This window comes from Ovis aries, chromosome 8, assembly GCF_016772045.2.
Source record: "Ovis aries strain OAR_USU_Benz2616 breed Rambouillet chromosome 8, ARS-UI_Ramb_v3.0, whole genome shotgun sequence".
Taxonomy (NCBI): domain Eukaryota; kingdom Metazoa; phylum Chordata; class Mammalia; order Artiodactyla; family Bovidae; genus Ovis; species Ovis aries.
The window spans coordinates 82,211,136-82,232,146 of record NC_056061.1 but is presented as its reverse complement, the minus strand read 5'-3'; the positions used below and the strand labels follow the sequence as shown (position 1 = coordinate 82,232,146).

General features: G+C 43.4%; 1 protein-coding gene across 2 annotated transcripts in view; it reads right to left on the bottom strand.

Moving 5' to 3' along the window:
* SNX9 (sorting nexin 9) overlaps positions 1–21,011 on the bottom strand; it is a 97,193-nt gene that overhangs the window by 34,195 nt on the left and 41,987 nt on the right. For both annotated transcript variants that reach the window (XR_009601538.1, XM_015097503.4), the window contains exons 3-7: positions 20,370–20,444; positions 18,966–19,091; positions 3,507–3,672; positions 1,369–1,516; positions 6–90 (exon numbers count right to left, since the gene is read on the bottom strand). Coding sequence is in view for 1 of the 2 variants with exons in the window: in XM_015097503.4 (XP_014952989.2) it covers positions 6–90; positions 1,369–1,516; positions 3,507–3,672; positions 18,966–19,091; positions 20,370–20,444 (600 nt within the window). In the remaining variant the exon portion in view is untranslated. The remainder of the gene's footprint in view (positions 1–5; positions 91–1,368; positions 1,517–3,506; positions 3,673–18,965; positions 19,092–20,369; positions 20,445–21,011) is intronic.

Genomic DNA, 21,011 nt, shown 5'->3' with positions numbered 1-21,011 from the left:
CTTACAATGATCGGAATTTTCTCTTTGGGTTTTGCCAGTTGCTTGGCCAACAAATACTGTTCCATCCCAGGTTTTGCAAATCCAGGAAATCTAATCATGAGGACAAATGCTCGTGAGTCTTATCCTTTCCCTTGTAAGAATTCTATAGCTCTCGTCCACATTTACTTAATACAACAGTTTGAACTTGTTCTGTCTTTCAGATGTACCGGAACTCGGAAACTAAGGTAAGTGACACCTGACATAATCAGATTGTTCAACAGCCAATTAGTCATTTAATTAAGCTTTCTCTGGTAAGAGGACAGTTTGACTCCAGAAGGTGTGATATTTATGGGTGCTCGATTTGCTTGATCTGAGACACTCTATCACCACTCGGAGGCCGAAGGGCAGACCAGAAACTGTCCCCCAGGTACAGAGGCGGAAAGAAAGTACTGAGCGTATCAGTTTACATGACTCCATGGGGCGAAGGCCACACGCTAGCATTTTACATCCAAATTAAAGCGCTTGTCCACATTCTCCCTCAGGAGGCCACAATTACCCCAAAGAAACTGCCACTGTTCATAAGTACTTGTGCCTTTTTCTTTGGAAACTGCCTTCAGAACCTGTCTTCTTAGAGACCTCAAACATAATAAGCTTGGCTATTTCCAGAAATCAAATCTATACCCAAGGCAAAGTTCTAAATGGAAGAAAAGGTGGAATCAATGTATACCCACCCAAATCACAACTTCCAAAGAAGACAAGATTGAGTTTTAGAATTTAAAAAAAAAACAAAAAAAAAAAACCAGGGGGTAAAAATGCTCAGAAAGTAAAACACCTAAAATAGGAAAAAAAATCTTATTTCTACAAAAACCAGCTGCATTCCATCTGATTTCATTCCTAAAGCAAGCTAAAGGCCAATGTGATGCTCACAGGGACCCATATCGTTTCCTTCACCTCCCTGGGCTTCGTGTCTCCAAGAGTAAAAGAGATCATATGTACCACAAAGGGATGTGAGAGCACCATGAGAGAAAACACACAAACTGCTCTGCACAAAGCCTGGTCATGGTAACAGATCGATACGTGGTAAAACATTTAAAAGAAAAAGTTATCATTATTATTTTTAGCTTTCCTGTGATGTCAGCAATGAAACAATATGTCATGAGTTGATAAAAGGTAAAAAAGAGTATTTGGCAGATCATTAAATGGAACATATATTTCACTTAAAAAAGCTTCCAAGCTAAGAGCCAAATAAACAAATAAGACATGATCAAATCACGCCCCAAACTCTGTGATCACTGGAAAGAGAAACAGCCTCTCTGTCTCATCACAGCCTCTCATAAGAGAGCACCGCCCCCCCCACCACCAACCTGTTCCCCCAGCTCTTACACCTACTTGTTAAGTGGCAGCTTCATGGAAGAGCTGGTGGCCCGGCTGTTTCCTCGCTGAGCACCTCCTGCTTCTACTGACTCTGAATCCTTGAAGTAGGGAGATGACTTGGGCTCATCCCAGTCTTCGTCCCAGTCATCATCATCACCAGTTGCTGGAGGTGAGAACAGAAGATTGTCGGTAAATAGAAACCAAATAAAGACGGGATGACTTAATTTTCTGGTAACAGCTACCAAATGGGTTAACCAATTTTTTAAAGAAGAAAAGGGTACATGGTCAGGATTACAATAAAGATGCGAAGAGTACCGGCTCTGTTGTTACGCTTGTTAGTTACAGTTTTGAGTCTTGAGGATTCTGCCTTTTGGCACAAAAGACAAGTCAGAAACAACTGAAGAGGGCTGTTGGTCCAAGTAACTTCAGATAAATGTCAACGATAAAAACACTCTGGAGGGCCTTCCCTGGTGGTCCAGTGGTTAAGACTTCGTGCTTCCAATGCAGGGGGCTCGGGTTCAATCCCTGGTCAGGGAACGAAGACCCCACATGCTATGTGGTGAAGCCAAGAGATGCCAAGCAAACCCTTGCTGGTGCACAGGGAAGGTCTGCTAGAGGCCTGGCTGTGCTGTCCTGCTCTTAGTCATGTCTGGTAAGAATACTGGGGTGGGTAGCCCTTCTTTTCTCCAGGGGATCTTCCCAACCCAGGGATCGAATCCATGTTTCCTGTGTTTCCTGCATTGGCAGGTGGATTCTTTACCCCTGAGCCACCTACACATTGATAAACCTAGCTTTATAAACTTGCAAATAAACAGGTCAAATACCCTTTAAGCCAAGAGACTGGGGAGGACAAAAGGGTGTCAGCTCTTTGGAAAGGAATCGCGTAACACTAACACTAACGCAGGCCAGAGACGGACGAGGGGGTGGAGGAGAAAGAGAGAAGCAAGGGACAAGCACTGAGTACGCCAGCCAGCGCCAGGAGCCTGACCTGACATTCTAATGATCCTCTCCGTGTCAGATGGGGTGTTGCCAGCCTTCCTCCCGCCCGCCCTCCGCCACTGTTCTCTGCCTCCGTCTCCCACCTCTGAAGGCCTGAGGTGTCCCTTCAGCACTAGGCAGGGAAGTGCCCTGGGATCTCCTCCCTGAGAGTGCCACCATGAGAAGCCCAGAGACAAATGTCAAAAGGAAAAAGAAAAGACTAGAAGGTATCAGAAAGATCTGGGCCAGGATTCCAGCGACACCACATCACTGCAGAAGCGATATCAGCAGTCTGGTCTGGACCCAGCCCCCGACTCCCGGGCAGGGTGGGAGCCAGAAAGCAGCACCTGCGCCCTTCAAGGCTCCCGACCCACGCCTCCTGCCATTCAGCACACTCAGTTCTGGGCACAATGAGCTTAGACAGGGGTCATTACAAAACAGTGGGTGGGTCTCTTAATTTCAGAACAGACATAAATAACCTTTCTTAATTCCTGAACTGTTTCTGCTTTTAGACAGTCTTCCTTTGCCTCAGTGTTTCCATTAAGCACCGGGGAGTCCAACAGGTAGTTCAGGAAATGATAGAACAGCTAAGTCAGAGGTCACACACCGGCAGGTGATAAACCACAGTCAATCCACGTGCTCATTTTTTTTGGCCCGAGATTTAAAAACAAATGTGTGTTAATAGCGAGGATTTTAAAGTGGGAAGATGACAAAAAAATCGAGATTTCCAGCCTCTCTGGTGGAACACCAGGAACACCAGCTCAGTCTTCCTGCGGCGGCATCAACCCACTGCCCCCCTCTGTCCTCCGCAGCCCCACAGGGTCGCTCTCTTGTTTCACTTTATGAACCTGGTCCCTGAAAGCACTTGCATGTGTGACAAGGTTCTCCTTGAGGGAACCGAGAGCGGACTAGAGTATAATTACCTCATTAGGATTCAGAAGAGTCAGTTTGCCATTAGACAGACCACAGTTCCTGTGATTAAACCCCTTCTACCGGGATGCCCTCTAAGAGCGCCCCTCCCCCTCACCTGGTCCTGGGATGCCCTCTAAGGATGGCCCCCTCACCTGGTCCTGGGATGCCCTCTAAGGGTGGCCCCCTCACCTGGTCCTGGGATGCCCTCTAAGGGTGGCCCCCTCACCCGGTCCTGGGATCCCCTCTAAGGGTGGCCCCCTCACCTGGTCCTTGGTAGGCCTGGGGATGGCCAAAGGCCGAGTCCCAGTTGTTGGCAGCGCTTCTCTGGGCTGCGGCCCCCTCCGGCTTGGCTCCCCAGCTGTCCGAGCTTTCCCAGTTTGCAGGTTTGGAAGCATTCCAGGCTGACCAGGGGTCACTGCCACTGCTGACCTGTTGTTAGGGGTAAAAAATGGAGAGGATATTTGTGACTTCTAGAAAGCACTACTCAATTCAGTAGGAAGCAATTGAATAGGGGTGCTGAAAAAAACTGATAGAATGTAAAAAAATTTAAAAAATAAAATTTTAGAAACATGTAGGCAAGCACAAAAAGCAGCATCAATCGAATTTCACTGCTAGCAGTTTGCCGTGTTTGCTCAGGAACTTTACAACTATTAACAGAGAAACTCTCTTTTTTCCCCTTCCCCCAAGTAACGGCTTTTCTGAACCTGCTCTCATCCTCATGTGTGTCTGACACTCCCACTGTGTAACAGAATATGTGACATACTCATAAATAACAACTATTTTCTATTTTCAAAGCTGACCTGAACAACACTGTGCCGTCTGTTTCTCTTTGCATGCTTTTTCCCCCACTTAATATTATGTTTTTGAGATTATATATGCTAATAATATGCTTTATTGACCTTAACTGCTTGATAGTAATCAGTTGTATTTTTAACTGTTTTAATTTTTACTTCAAAACGTTATTATGTTCCCAGTTAAAAAAAAAAAATCAAAAGAATAGAAGGATATGATATATAAAAGCATTCCTACCACCTTAAGATGCTAGTCATTCTTTCAGAGATGACGACTCCTAACAAAGTCCTTTGTACATACTCACACATGCCACGCAGTGAGATTCTTTTTGCTTTAAACATGTTCTAAGTGAGCCCCAATTGCACTTTCTACTCTGCACTTCTCTCTTGTTTTTCTATAGCCTGAAACATTCTCCTAGATATTAATACAATGACCTTCTTTTACGAGACTCCTTTGTATTTGTTTCCCATCATCTAAGCAGCACGTGCTGATGCTCATTTAACTTGTTTGCAGTGTTTTGCTGCTGCTAATAACGCTGCAGTGTACATCCTTACACATCTTTCCTCACATATCCAATAGATCTATTCGGAATTCCCAAAAGAAAATTACTGGGTAATGAAAGTGTGCATTTATTAATAAAATTGATAAGACTTTGTCAAACTGCTTTAGAAAGAGATCGTATAGTCACCTTCCTACACTCCTACTACATGCCAAGGGGTGGCGTCTTGCATAAAATGGGGCTATCATGCCAAGTTATTTTTAAAATATTTTCTCCCATTATTCTTTTGCATAATTTTATAGTTTATTAATGTTATAAATAAAATTTTTGAATGGGCAATACATGCCACCCTATTTCAAGGACTACTGCAGTAAGAGGAGCCGGAGGTAACCACAGGTTTTTTTTGTTGTTTCCTTGATTTTTTAAATAATTTATTTACTTTTAATTGAAGGATAATTGCTTTACAATATTGTGTTGACTTCTGCCATACATCAACACGAATCAGCCATAGGTATACACATGTCCCCTCCCTCTTGAACCTCCTTCCCCATCTCTCTAGGTTGTCCCAGAGCCCCAGCTTGAGCTCTGAGTCATACAGCAAATTCCCACTGGTGATCTATTTTACATATGGTAGTTTCCATGCTATTCTCTGCTTCTTTCCTCCCCCTCCTTCCCCCATTAAGTCCACAAATCTGTTCTCTACGTCTGTGTCTCCACTGGTGCCCTGCAAATTGGATCATCAGTACCATTTTCCTAGAGTCCATACATATGCATTAGTACACGACATCTGTTTTTCTCTGACTTATTTCACTCTGTATAATGGGCTCTAGGTTCATGCTAGATTTTTAAATTTTAAATTTTCAACCTGTATGGAATTGACTTCGGTAAAAGAAATAATATAGGAATCCAGCTTAATTTTTTCCTGTAGTCATCTGTTGCCCTAACATCATTTAATGAATAATCCATTCTCTCCCCACTGATTCACCTTTACCATACACTGGACTTGGGACTATTTCTGGGACTCTTTCCTATAGTCTATTCTTCTAATTGGAGAAGGCAATGGCACCCCACTCCAGTACTCTTGCCTGGAAAATCCTATGGACAGAGGAGCCTGGTGGGCTGCAGTCCATGGGGTCGTTAAGAGTCAGACATGACTGAGCATCTTCACTTTCACTTTTCACTTTCATATACTGGAGAAGGAAATGGCAACCCATTCCAGTGTTCTTGCCTGGAGAATCCCAGGCACAGGGGAGCCTGGTGGGCTGCCGTCCGTGGGGTCGCACAGAGTCGGACATGACTGAAGCAACTTAGCAGCAGCAGCATTCCTCTAATACCAAACTACTTTGGAGCCCAGTAGACAGAATGCCATATGGTAAAGTTTGTACTTTACCATAACATCTTTTATTATTTTTACAGTGAACTTCAGCATCAGTTTTCTGTTTTTAAACCTAAAACAACCTTCAGTTTTAGGATTAGTATGTCAGTGGTAAAGAATCCACCCATCAGTGCAGGAGATGCAGGTTTGATCCCTGGGTCAGGAAGATCCCCTGGAGAAGGAAATGGCAACCCACTCCAGTATTCTTGCCTGGAGAATGCCACGGACAGAGGAGCCTGGCGGGCTCTAGTCTGTGGGGTTGCAAAAAAGTCGGACACAACTTAGTGACTAAGCAACAACAATAACAACATGTCAAGTTTAAAAAACATGATTTCACTTGGACCTTAAATTTGTAGATAAATTTAGGGAAAACAAATAATGCCTTAAAAATTTTTTTCAACGCTGAAATCTATTAATTCAAGGACATGGAATAGCAAAGTCTTCCTTCTCACATAAACAAAACAAAATGAAACAAACCTGATATTAGAGAGAGAGGAAAGGTTTGCAAGGCAATTACCCAAATAGCCTCATATGCCTCTCTGATATTTTAGAATGCCACTGTGGTTGGGTTTTTTCTCACTCTTCACCATTTGACACCTGGGGGGATAACTGCCAGCCACCTACCAGAAGCGTCAACAACAGAGCACACGTTTTACAAGAGGAAATGTGATTGCATAACATCTCTTGTACCTTCAAGAAAAACGATGACATTACTAATGATTTTGCTCAACGTCAAATATTAACAGAAGAAAGACATGTGACTGTCAATCCATATGACTGTCAATTTCTCAAATACACGGCTGACAAGGTGCTCCTCTCAAGCAACTCTAGTGGATTCTGGAAAAGAAGGCTGTTGCGCTGAGAGCTGGCCAGTCACACTGCAGTTAAGAGAATCCCTTCCTCCATAGCTTTCTTGGGGGGTTGGGGGGACAGATACTCTGTGCTCTCCAGACTCTAAACCAGGAGGTTTTGTTTTCGCAATAAAAACTTCAAAAGGTATGCAAATTCTGGATGGTAACATGACAGTAAGTACAGATATTCATCTGGCATTTCTAGAAACTGCTGAGCAAAAGGAACAGAAGAGCTGCAATCTAGAACAACAGAAAGTCCAGCCCCACTGGAGAGTAAGGCTGTTGGCAAACCCTCAGAGAAAGGCACTGTATCAACACCAAGGAACAAATGGGACATGAAATTCACAGCAAGTATCCTAAAAAAGCTGAAACACATAACATGATACTCTGAAAAACTACTTCGTTACTAAATTGTTTATAATCAGTGCATTGCGACTGGGCCGTGCACAGGATCTTAGCTCTCTGCCTGGGTGATGAAATCCTCGTTGGCAAATCACTGTTTGCTTTTGTCCTGCCTCCCCAACCCCAACCCCCACTCACCCCCGGGAATATTCCTTCTATCTTGTTTCAACTTGACTTGTGCTGATAAATCTTTCAAACCTGACCAACTAGAAATCTCCCCAGGTTCTATCACTACGGCCCCTTCTCTAACAGCAGCTGAACAACCAGCTCCCGAAGCCTGCCAGGGTCTGTCTCCCCCTGAACCCGCCCTCCCTGTACTTTGGCCTCTGGCTCCTCTGCTCTCCACCCCCAATAACCCTGCTGTCCCCTGACTGCAGGCATCTGGTCACACGACCGTCCAAGCCTCTCCTCTGCTTTCTGCCAGCTCTCCTTCCTCTTTCTACCCAGCGAGGTCTTCATCCTCTTCTTTTCCCTCCCTTCATGGTAACAACATCCCCCTCCCCGACCAACTCAACTGCATTATTTCAAAACCTTTCACTAGACCTCACTGACCACAGGATGGATTCTAAGCTCATCAGTCCACTGTTCAAAATCGTACCTTTTCCTTCCATGACTTCCCCATCCTCACTAGTCGCCACTGATCCTCACTTTATGCGTCAACCTGCAGTTTCCCAGACTTCCCCACATCCTTCCCTTTGTTCACGCTCTACTCTCCATCTGTGCACCAAGCCTGCAAGAAAGCTGTGCATCTCACAAATACATGTCAAAGGGGGGGCAAGGATGAGAACACTGGCCCACTGGCTGAATTTTAAATCCCCTTATGAAACTGTGCAGCAGACTCGGGTTCAATCCCTGGGTTGGAAAGATCCCTGGAGACGGGGAAAGGCTACCCACTCTAGTATTCTGGCCTGGAGAATTCCATGGACTGCACAGTCCATGGGGTCACAGGACTGAGCCACTTTCACTTTTTCTTTATGAAACTGTAGCAATTTGACTCAAGTAAACAGCCCACAGGTTGAATGTTAAATCCATGAAACTGTTGTGATTTGACTCAAGTAAACTTCTCATGGGTGCAGTGGTTAAGAATTTAAGCTCTAGAGCTGTCTATCTGGGTTTGAATCCCAGCTTTACTGCTTACTAACTGTATGAACTTGGCCACTTGCTCCATCTCTCTTAGTTTCCATACTTACTGAATGGGTATGACAGCATTAACCTCCTCACAGGACTTTTGTAAGCATTAAATGACATAATGCATATGAAACATCTCACAGAGTATTTAGCACATGGCACAAATTCAGCAGAGGTCGTCTTACTACATGGCTCAGTTAGAACATAAAGAAAAGCCTGACGACTGGTGATCATTGAGTAAATCCCCACTAGTTTACACTTTATGGCAAAACATTTCTGTCTCCTTTCTCTTTCTTATATGTATCTGAAGGAAACAAATCTTTGGCTAGAATAGAAAGTATTTTAAGTGCCTGTAATCACCTATTTATATAAAAGTTTCTCTATTAATGTGATCTGGCATTGTTTTGAAAATATAATTGATGGTCTTTTCCTCTAAAGATCAAAAGCAACTCTTGATTCTTGGGGGTTTTGGCACATTTTCTGTGTGCTGAATGCTGAGATCTTGCTTTTCTTCAAAGCCTTACCCCAGCTGCAATGAACTGGGCTATAGAACAAGCGGTTTAATGATCCTTTGGCCTCTGACTTCTTTGCTCTCAATTCCAAGAACCCCTTCTGTCTCTCACCTGCAGACATCTGGCAGCATGATAATGCATTTTGCTCCTTCGCTAAGGTCTCGAGGGGCCTCTCCTTTCCTTTGCTCCCAGGTCTTCCCTTTCTCTCCTTTCTACTGAGTCATCACTCTCTTCCGGGCCAGCCCCCCCTTACAGCATCAAAACCATCCAGACTGTCAACTCCATGGTTTAAAATCCTTCATTAGACCTCACTGTCCATGGAATAAATTCATCAATCAAGTCTCATTGAAAGTCTTAGCTGAAAGGTCTCCAAGGTATAAATCCCAATCACTCTTTCAGTTCCTATATGTCCCACTTTCTATCTTCCCTGGTGGCTCAGAGGTTAAAGCGTCTGCCTGCAATGTGGGAGACCTCGGTTTGATCCCTGGGTTGGGAAGCTTCCCCTGGAAAAGGAAATGGCAACCCAGTCCAGTATTCTTGCCTGGAGAATCCCATGGACAGAGGAGCCTGGTGGGCTACAGTCCACAGGGTCGCAAAGAGTCAGACACGACTGAGTGACTTCACTTTCTATGTTGCCATGTTCCCAAGAAGACCTTTATTTAGTTAGATACTTTACTGGAAACAACACCTCGCTTAGGGGAAAAGGATTAGTTCTAAGGGTTTCAAATTGAATTTTACCTTTTTTATGGAAGGAGAAGGAGAAGGAGAAGATGAAGAAGGTGGTGATTGGCTGAGACTTTCAAGACAACCAATCTGAGCCAAAATATCCACCTTAAAATAAAAAAAGGTGCTCAGTAAATGAAGGGTGGGGGAAAAAAAAAAAAAGAGTATACCGAAGCTAAAAACAGCAAATGCATAGCAGGGCTAAGTTCAGCAGAAAATTCCAGCATGCCACTCATGCACAAACATTACATGCAGAAACCAAAGCCCTTACTGTATAGTTGTGGGTTATCCTCCGTGCATTAATATATATTCTGAAGACTGTTACTGTCACAACACAGTATCACTGAAGTACTAAAAGTAATTATATGCAGCACAGAAGGAATGGAACAAATATCATGCAAGTCATACAGTCACAGAAAAAGAACTCCAGGGGAAAACAATGTCAAGCTTTAAAAAATGTCAGGATGTTGAACTAGTGCTTTCAAAGCCACCAGATGTGAGATGAGCAAAGCTTCCTGGAACCTGAAAGCCACAAAGAACCTACCCAGGACCGGCTAAGACCACAGAAGAGCCCGCGAGGCCATGAATGCTGCGAGCTCCTGAACCCGCTGACCACCTTGATGTGCAGAGTTGACTTGAGAAGAGATAACTGATACGCTCCCTGGAGCTAGGCAGTGGCCAAGTCAGCATCGCTGAGGAGGACAACCTTGGAGCCCAACTTCCAGGCTTCGAATCCCAGCTCCACAACTATCTAGTAGGGAAGTCATGGCTATTAACATTAACATAGTGCTCGAGAACATGCTTTCCAGGTATAACTTCCTTCTGAAGAAAGTAGTGGTGTGATTTCCATTTTGTAAATGTAAGTAAATTTGGTTTTGGAAATCAACTAATAATACACAAAGAAGACAATCATGATGGAGTAACTGGGATCCACTTAAAACTAAAAGAGACATTATATATGAAGCTGTTTTCAAATCACTGGCCAACAGGCAATTGGGGACCTGACACCTACCTAGAGAGACTTTCCAGGCCTCAGGTCAGGGATGGGGGATCCACACAAAGACCACTCGTCTCTGTGAATTGAGGAGACAGAGCTGGGAGTCTGGGGCAGAGCAGTGAGAAGGAGAGAGCGGCACAGAGGCCCCAGAGACTGGGTGAAGGGGTGGGGATGGGATCCCAGGTCTAAGGCAGCATACTGATCAGCACACCCATACGAAGAAGAGACCACACGAAGGGTTAAGTATCAACCTCTCAGCAGGGCGGATCTCACCAGCCAGCATGGAAAACCTCAGAATTCAGGATTCACGGGGTGTGATATTAGGTACAGAACCGCAAAGGCTTTTGGCTTGGAGAGAGAGGCAAAAATATCCCTAGGCTGAACGTTGCTCTGGCCCCACCCTAAGAAGCTTAAACTGTTTCCTAAGTAACTTTCTTTTTAAATAAATTTAAAAAAGAAAAAAACAAAAACAAAAACAAAAACCCCACTAGTCTGCAACCGCTGGCCACAAAAATAATAGGATCTGGTTTTGTTATATTTTGCTACTTAGCTGTACTTTGCTTCTTAGATGACATCCTTGGGCCACCAGGACGTATAAGAATCAAACACTTCTGACAACAGGCGTCAGTGAACGTGGGCAAGGGCCTGTTTAGAAAACCACAGCAACACTGACTTGACTCACTGGTTTCCCAGGATGTTCTTATGGATTCAGAGGAAATCAGGTCTTTTGGTTCAACTGGTTTTCCTGTTCTTCAAGACACAGTCTAGGAAGAACACTCTTCACTGCCCAGATCACGAGACTGACAGTGCTGAGAGAGAAGACGGAGAGACAGGCGACGGACGCTCGCCCTTCTCTGTGTCCATCCAAACTAGGTCAGACCTCAGCTATGAGGCCAAAACTGAGGCCTGAGAATCAATGCAAAAGGTGACTTATATTTCATTATGGTTGCTTTCTGCAGAGCTTTCTACCAAACTAGCAAACAAGAGTACAAACAATATACAGGAAGGTTCAACAGATGCTGACGAGTAAGCAGAGCTCCCGCTGCCCACCTGGTTCCTTACAGAGGATGCTCAAAGTTCAGTACAGGTCAACACGGGTCATTCAGTTTGATAAGTCTACCAGGTAAGGAGGGTCAGTAATCAGGGGGCTCACCACCTTGTGTATTATCACCCTGGGGGAAAGGTTTTGAAAGCATTCGTAGGTCCACCTTATTACAACGCAAGGAAATTCTCGTGTGTGCTTCAGCCACACACGTCTACACCTTACTGGTTACGCTGTCACAGCTGTTCACACTGCTACACCCTAATATATGGTCTCCTGCTTGGAGGGAAAGAAGGAAGGAAGGAACTTCCAGAGGAAAACTTTGTCCAGGGGCATACAACAAAAATGAACAGAAATTAACTGGGTTTGTGAAAGCCGAGGTTATGGTGTTTTGGTTTGCTTTTTGTAACTCATCTGCTTGAATGAGGCACAACGTCTTTATCTGACATTTCTCATTCATCAGATGTTTAATAACCATGTGCCAGCTGTGTCAGGAAATAGGGATAGTAAATAATGTGATTCCTTTATAAGCCAAGAATATTTCAATTAGTTTCTGATAAAGGTTTAATTCTCTTTCTCAAAAAGGCCCACCAAAAGTATAAACTGTCTTATGTAAAAAGCTAATCATTTCAGCTCAAAATACAGATAGGACTTGTAAAATTTCCCATTTTGTTGTTTATAGATCTTTTGCTAAAAGGACATCACTGAATTCTACAGATGAAACTCTACTGATTTAAAAAAGCCATCTACAGAAATATAAAAACTTACACATTCTTTTAAAAATAAGGCTAGATCACAACAACATTCTAAATCCATCTGCAGCCGGTCACAGCAGCACTACTGACTGGAAATTACCCCCCAAAGCTTAAATAGCTCACTGTTCAGTCGTTAAGTCGTGTCTGGTTCTTTCTGACCCCATGGACTGCAGAACACCAAGCTTCCCTGTCCTTCACCACAGCTTACTCAAACTCATGTCCACTGAGTCGGTGATGCCATCCAACCATCTCATCCTCTGTCGTCCCCTTCTCCTCCTGCCCTCAATCTTTCCCAACATCAGGGGTCTTTTCCAATGAGTTGGCTCTTCGCATCAGGTGGTCGAAGTACTGGAGCTTCAGAATCAGTCCCTCCAATGAATATTCAGGGATGTTTCCTTTAGGACTGACTGGTTTGACTTGTTTAATATCCAAACTATTGAAAATAACTGAACCCCCACTAAGTACCACATACAGTTATACACACTCTAGAACTTTTTTCCATTTACTCTTTGCAACAATTCTGTAAGGTCTTTACACAGAAGGAAACTGAGGCACACAGAAGCTAAGACAGTCACCCTGAGTCATACAGTAAGGATGGGATCTGGGAATAAACTCCAGGCAAGGTCTGGGATCAAAGCCAAGCGTGTTCCTGCCCTTACACACCTGAAGGATTCAGGACACTCCTGTCATAACTACAGCTCACAAAGGCACTCAGGGCTTTAAAAGTAGAATGGAAAAGAGAGTATAGAAATAAACAACATTTCAGAGAAAGAGAAATGGGAAAGTCAGGAGGAGAAACTAGATTTGTGGGGGAATAATGAGCAATTCTGTTCAAGCAGAGTTTGAGATCCAGAGGAGACAGGCAGATAGAAATGCTGAACAAAAAGCTGGACATTGAGCAAACTACAGAGAAAATTCAGGATTGGGGGATATTTATAAGGGGAATCCTCTGCCCAGCTAGAGAGGGTAAAAGGAGATGGTTGGAACAAAAAAGGATAAGCAGAATGAGGTTGTTCCCTGGAGAGGGAAGAGATGAGAAAAGGAGAGTATTTCTTAAACATCTTCTGTGAGTCCAACACCACTTACACCAGCGGCCTGGTCCTCAGACAGTTCAGGAAGCAGCCTCGACTTTTGCAAGTGGAGCCAGATTGTCAACCCAGCTCTAAGGTCAAACCTTACACCAGTTTTCCCACCACACCAACTTGCGTGGAGCGGAGGAAGGATGGGATGGAAAACCAGGGAACAGAAGAACAGACATCCATGGGGAACTGGGATTCAGTGTGATAAAAAGCAAGAATTTTAACAAAAGGAGAAGTAGTTTATTCCAAGTATGTATATCTTTCTAGTATTTCAAAAGGATAGAAAAATAAACCCCTGGAAAGGGATTTATTAAAATAAGGGGTTTAGAAAAATAAAACCCCTCAAGTCAAAAGCTTTCAGATAAAACATCTAGCTTTATACACCTTTCAGTTAGTGTTTAAGCACCACTGCTCTTTCAGTTCAGTTCAGTCGCTCAGTCGTGTCCGACTCTTTGCGACCCCATGAATCACAGCACGCCAGGCCTCCCTGTCCATCATCAACTCCCGGAGTTCACTCAAACTCATGTCCATTGAGTCGGTGATGCCATCCAACCATCTCATCCTCTGTCATCCCCTTCTCCTCCTGCCCTCAATCTTTCCCAGCATCAGGGTCTTTTAAAATGAGTTAGCTCTTCGCATCAGGTGGCCAGCTTCAACATCAGTCCTACCAATGAACACCCAGGACTGATCTCCTTTAGGATGGACTGGATGGATCTCCTTGCAGTCCAAGGGACTCTCAAGAGTCTTCTCCAACACCACAGTTCAAAAGCATCAATTCTTTGGTGCTCAGTTTTCTTTATAGTCCAATTCTCACATCCATACATAACCACTGGAAAAACCATAACCTCGAACGGACCTTTCATGACAAAGTAATGTCTCTGCTTTTTAATATGCTGTCTAGGTTGGTCATAACTTTCCTTCCAAAGAGTAAGCAAACAAAAATGTCTCATTAATTTCTAAAAAGTAAAGATTCAGTGACTGAAGAGTTTTTTAAAAGATCTACACTGAGAACCTTTTTATAATTATATAATTTAAACACTAACAACTGGGCGAAAACCAACATGAGGACAACTATTAACACATGTTTTGCAACGATATCTGAGATTTATTTTCACCAGCAGGCTAATATATTCTGGAGGCACAGCTACTAATAGGAAGTGCTCCTGAATCTGTAAAATACCAAATAAATAACTAACAATGAAACCACCAATAACCACTAAAAACTATTCTTTTTTAAAGGTATTGTAATAGCTGTCCTCATCCACCTTAAAATCTGTACTAGAAAAAGAAAAAACAAGAATCTAATTCATTTCTTTAATATCCTGCAATAAGTTTTCTACACAGTTTGCAACTGTGGTGTGTATATATATATGCTTGTATTTTGTGGTATGTATATATTTATTTTTAAAATTTTTATTGTGCTGAAATGTAATATAAAAGTTCCCATTGTAACCATTTTTAAGCGCACCATTTCATGGCATTAATTACATTGTCAATGTTGTGCAGTCATCATTACCATTTTCATCAAACTCCCCCATCCTGTGTATATATTTAAACACAAGAAAGGTAGCACTATCCGTAGGGAGATGCCTTTGTAAAGGCACAATCATCCATGTCTGCACATCTAAAGCTACCCTCGTTCTTCTACCAGCAGCCCTGGCTTCCTGCAGGGCAGCTGTCCAGCAGTCTCCCTGGCCAGCCCCTGCTGACGACGCGGATTCCTGGCTCTGCTGTGCAACAGTGCTGCAGGGGACCCCCTTTCCTGCCCAGACGCCTGTCCGTCAGCAGAGAGGGGGTCCCGCTTACAGGTGCTGGGTCAGAGAGCAGAAACACTTCACGTACTAACACAGACTCTCAAACTGTCCTCCAGAAAGCTTCGTCGGTTTATCTTCACCAGCTCCACATCGGAATTGCCTACTGAACATCCCTTTCCTCACATTAGGTGTTAAAACACTTTAATTCTCTGCTAATTTGATAAAAAGAATTTCAAAATGAGCATTTTGCAATATTTACTGGCTCTTTGTACTTCCTTTCCAATGAAAAAATCTGTTCACCCCCTTCACCCGTTTCTTTTCTGAGCTGTTCATCTTGTCCCTATAGATTTATGAGAGTTCTCTATTAACAGAATTACCTGGTACCTCTGGCACATTAGAAATTCTTTTCCTAGGTGAATATTACTTTTTGATTTAAATGTAGCAGCTCTATGGTTGCTATAAATTGTGTTGTATTTAGAAACACCTTCTATATTCCAAGGTTATAAAAAAAATGTTGCCTGTATTTTTCCAAGTATTTAAAAAAAATAAACAGCTTTATCATTGTCCAAATTAAATTGTTCCAACACATTTAAAGAATAATGCATTGTATTCCTTTGACATTTACAGTCTAGCCTATGCCACAGTCAAGCGGTGAGTCTGTGTTTTACAGGTAAGGAGTTCCCTCACGTTCTAAACAAGAAAGAAAAAGGTCACGGTGGGTTGTGGGGCTGCTGCACGAACATTATCTACCACTACGCTAGTCACTGCACCTACCTCTGCTTGCTCAGTAAGAAGCTAGAACCAGAAGGGGCCTCAACAATCTGAAATTAGGAATTTTAAGAAAAACAAAAGGAAGTGCTATTTTACATATTAAGTTAAAAATGTGTGAACTAACTATTCTGAAATGCAGTATAGCTTCAAAAGTCAAGGAGGGTTCAGATAAATTAAAAAATAACAGGCTCAAAGTAAGTTATTTATGAACATCTGCAGGTGGAATGTAACCTTTTAGAGAGATCTGTCTAAAAATATGATTTAAAAGAAAGACACGACAGTCAGAAAGATAGATAAGCAGCAGCTGAATGTGTGGCTTTACCCTGCCTGCGTGGGAAGAAAGCCAAATTCAAAACAAGTGGTGCTGAGAAGACTAAAAGGATACTGATTAGGAAGAGTGTGGTGTGCTGAGCTGAGGGTGGGGGGGAGGGGAAAGCGGGGGGGGGGGGGGGGGCCTGCCTGACCCACGGGCAGAGGAGAGGGTTGGCTCCTTCTGACGCACAGCAGGCAGATCCTTTACCAGCTGAGCCACAGGGACGCCCTCCTCTGACACACTTGCTTCCAAACAAACTCTTCTCAGGGGGAGAAGGCAACGCCAGAATCACTAGAAAAGCCCAAGAGGCATATCCCTGGAACAAAAATAGTATTTTCTAACCAACATTCAGAAAATGAAATAATGGAAAAACCTGACAGCAACGTTCTCCAAAGCTACCAATTAACAACAGCATTTGTAAAGCATACCACAGTCTTGGCCCGTTTAGATTGTCCGTACATCCCAGACAACTGAGACCATAGATGGCTGTTAAAAGTATTTTTACCCTATTTAAGTAAATTCAAATGCTCAGATTAATTAATTACAGTCATGTATTCTGTATTTTGTTACTCCTGGTTTCAGTTTGTCTTTGCTTTCAAAGGATCTGATTAGATTTAATGTCAGATTGGACTAGTAAAACCCAACCATCATTAAGTTGATTATATTTTCTTTCAACCAACCTGGAAGAAAAAAATTATACTTACGCTGACCAGTTTATATTACATTTACGTAGTGAGAAATCTTCTTCATAATATAACAAAGTTTGAGACTGATTTTAAATTTGTGTTTATAAGTTAAACTGCTTCAGCCGACCCTGAGCTAATGGTTGAAATAGGTCCCTGAATTAAAATATGATAAACAGCTCTATGTTTTGTTTCCTTCACTTATTTTATGATGATCTCAATATAATTCCCCGTTATTGAAATGCTGTCCTTTACTTACTAATGCGGTTTCACCGGTGTTTTTGTATAATCAGTGAATCTCAGCTGGGCTGACTTTGCCCATCTGGCAACATTTGGAGACAGTTTTGGTGACTGCTGTGAAGGTGGTGCGGCAGGCCAGAGACGCTGCTGGTTATCACAACGAGGAAGCGTCAGGCCCCAAACGTTAACGGCACCCAGGCTAAGAATCCCTGGTAAAATGTCAAGTAACGTTTAACTGGGCTTCCCTGGTGTCTCAGTGATAAAGAACCCGCCTGCCAATGTAGGAGACGCAGGAGATGTGAATTCGATCCCTGGGTTGGGACGATCCCCTGGAGGAGGAAATGGCAACCCACTCCAGTACTCTAGCCTGGAGATTCCATGGACAGAGAAGCCTGCAGTCTATGGGGTCACAAAAGGGTCGGATACAATTTAGCGACTAAACAACAAGATTTAACTACTATTTCTTCACATTTTATCTTGAGTAAACTTTAACTCGCCAACATTCTCAGGTATTATATATTAACAAAATATAAGAGAATGCTCAACTATGGTGATAACTTCACCTCCAAATTTTAAATATCTGAGCCAGACTAATTTGTAATTCAGGATGTCCACAAAAGCTATTTTAAAATGTATAAAATCTGCAATTAACATTTAGTAACAGTACTTTGAAAAACTCTCTTAAAAGGTTAAGATATAAATATCCTATAAGCAGATAACTGTGAGATGATTATTAGCCTTTACATTATTTAAAGCCTTTTATGTAGTTAAAAATATCAAGAGATATCTCCTAAAGCCCATTCATTTCTAAAGAGGTAGGAAGTAGTAACATTTTCAGATCCGTCTTCTCAATTTTCTTGTTGACGCTGGCTCTGGATAATCATTTAGCAATAACTGAACCAGGCCAAAGTACTGGAGCTTCGGCTTCAGTATCAGCCCTTTGAAAAAATATTCAGGGTTGATTTCCTTTAGGATTGACTGGTTTGATCTCCTTGCTGTCCAAGCTCCAATACTTTGGCTACTTGATGTGAAGAACTGATTCATTAGAAAAGGCCTTGATACTGGGAAAGATTGAAGGCAGGAGGAGAAGGGGACGACAGAGGATGAGATGGTTGGATGACAGTACCAACTCAATGGACACGAGTTTGAGTAAGCTCCAGGAGTTGGTGATGGACAGGGAAGCCTGGCGTGCTGCAGTCCATGGGATCACAAAGAGTCATTCAGACATGACTGAGTGACTGAACTGAACTGAGTCAGGTAGTCACCTAAATTGGTCAAATTCATTAAAATTAATATTAAAGTTTCAGTACATTTTTCTCAAATTATCCCGCTTTTCCAAGTTTTCTAGAAGCAGTACAGTAACAGTACCAACTACTGGCTCTGCAGCTGCCTTCCCGTGCGCTGCACCTGCAAGAGGGGGGGCTCACGCCGGACGCGCAAGTCACGGGCCACGGCCACAGAGTCGTGTCCTGTTCCAGCCAGAGTTCTGACACTGACCCCAGAGGACCCTTTTCCTTCCTCGCCCTCGCTTGCAAGGATATTCCCAGTTTATCGGGTCTGTGTTCAACATGCCAGACTTTTACTAGCAACTCTCAATGAACACCCTGCCTTCTCACTAATAATCAGTGCTATAAAAATAGTCTGCAGCAGGCTTAAGAGGCAAGGTCTTTGTTAGAACCCAGCAAAAGAACGCCACACACACACCTAACAGCTATTTTGTCCGTGCTCTCAGGGAATGGCAAGGGCCCGGCACGTCACCAGCTCTCGCACGCGTGCTTTGCTCTGTCGAGCCAGAGTACGGCTTACCTGGTTGCTGCTCTTGGTGGCCGATGCATCGGCGTGGGCTGCACTTGCTGACAGGGAGTCGAGGAAGGCTTGGTCAGCCACTGAATTTCCACACGCAAACTGATCTTTTCCATCACTCGGCAAAATCTGAACATAAGGAAGGACCACAGTTACTTACTTTCATAGACTATAGAGTTATTTCTGAGGTAGAACCCCTGATGGCAAGTAAGAACTATCAAAAGGTTTCTATTCTTAAAAGGTATGAGCTCAAGAACAACTGCCCTAACGATTCCTTTCTGCAAGTGTGCGGAATTCTTTAGAAAAACACAACTAATACCAGGATCAGCTTATCACATTTTTCTCATTCTTGTCAGTTTTTAGGATCCTAAATGCACAGTGTACAGAGGTCGAACATAACATGAGATGCGTGGGTTCGGGATCTGTGAATCCTCTGATAGGGTCTGGAAAGGTGGGGTGCCTGCCCGTGCACATGTCGGGCTGGCCAAAGAGTTCATTCAGGTTTTTCCAGAAAAGATGTTCTAGAAAAACCCAAACAAACTTTCTGGCCAACCCAACATTTCAGCAATATCATCAGTATTCTCCAGAGCGCTCAAAATTCCCCACTGAACTCAGTCAGGAAAACAGCCAGCCTTCCCATTTTGCAGGCAGCGCCCAGCACACACCCTCCCAGGGCACGTGCTCTCTCTACTGGACGGAAACCCAAGGCAACTCTGCTCCTGAGCTACACTCCAGTTTTATTCACAGGCTACCAGGCAGCCTCAGTTTCTTGCTGTCACCCGGGATGAGAGAAGCAGGCTCACCATGGACCCAGGGCTCCGTTCTGCGTGACCTACGGACAGCCAGCAGGGGGCGCCGCGAGGCTGACTCAGAGAGCCTTGGTCAGCTGGGTGGGGTGTGTCCCCACAGCATCCTCAGCATTTATCACAACAGAGCTTACACCCCGCAACAGCTCACTCCAGACCCTGGGCCTTGGAGAATGGGAGAAGGAACTGACGGAGAGGCCCTAGATTAGCACAGGGAGGAGACAGTGACCTTAGAGTCTGCTGCCTAAACTCTGTGAGTCCACTCTACAGTACACAGTATGGTAGGCAGCAGCTACGACAGTGTCAGCAACGGAAAACAGAGACTTTTATTCTGAACAACTAAAAGTTGCTATCCTTGGAAGGAACTTCAGCTAAGCATTTGGAGTCACTCTTTGGCGTGTAAGTCTGTAGGTAATATTTCTTCTTGGTTCTACTTCAGTGAATTTTCTACATTTTATATAATCAGCAAGTATTATTTTTACAATGGAATTTTTTCATTAAACATAAAGTTATCTTTCATTCTTGTTATTTAAGTTGATAATTCGTAAAAACGCATATGACAAAGACCAGGTTTAATTAATAAACAAGAATAAATTCTTACCTCAACATAGTCTGTTGGAACAAGCCCTCTTTCTCCTTTGCTGTTTCTTCCTTCCAGCCATCCTCCACCAACATCCTCAAAAAGGTTAAAAAGAAAAAAAAGAGTATAGTTGGAATTTCCTGCAGAAACTTGGCTCTGGGAATTGTTATCCATAAAAAAGGTTATTAACATTAACCCATTAACCTTTTCATTCCCATGGGGCTAACGCTGTTAAAAATGTCAAATTCTTAAGCTTTCTCTTTATGCCAGAAAAGGATATAATTTAAAAATGAGAAAAATCAAACTTCAACAATAATTGATCAGAGAGAGAGAAACAGAATGCCAAGATTTTGTAATTTCCTTCTGTTGACTGGTCTGTGGTAGACTACACAAATGGTTTGCAGCTCCGACTGTCAAGGGACAGAATGCACCCTCATTTCCAGAACCTGCGCTATCCTTTGTGACCTCTTCAGCCAACAGACTGAGGTGGAGATAACACAGGGTGAATACAGAGCTGGCCTCGAGAGGCTCTGCACACTTCAGCTCACTGGTTTTTTTCCCCCAAAAGAGCTGGATATTTGGGTTGCCAGATGATGACAGAGACAAGGCTCCGTCTCCCTGTTGGCCGACCCAAAGCCAGCCGACCCCCAGCAGGAGAAATGC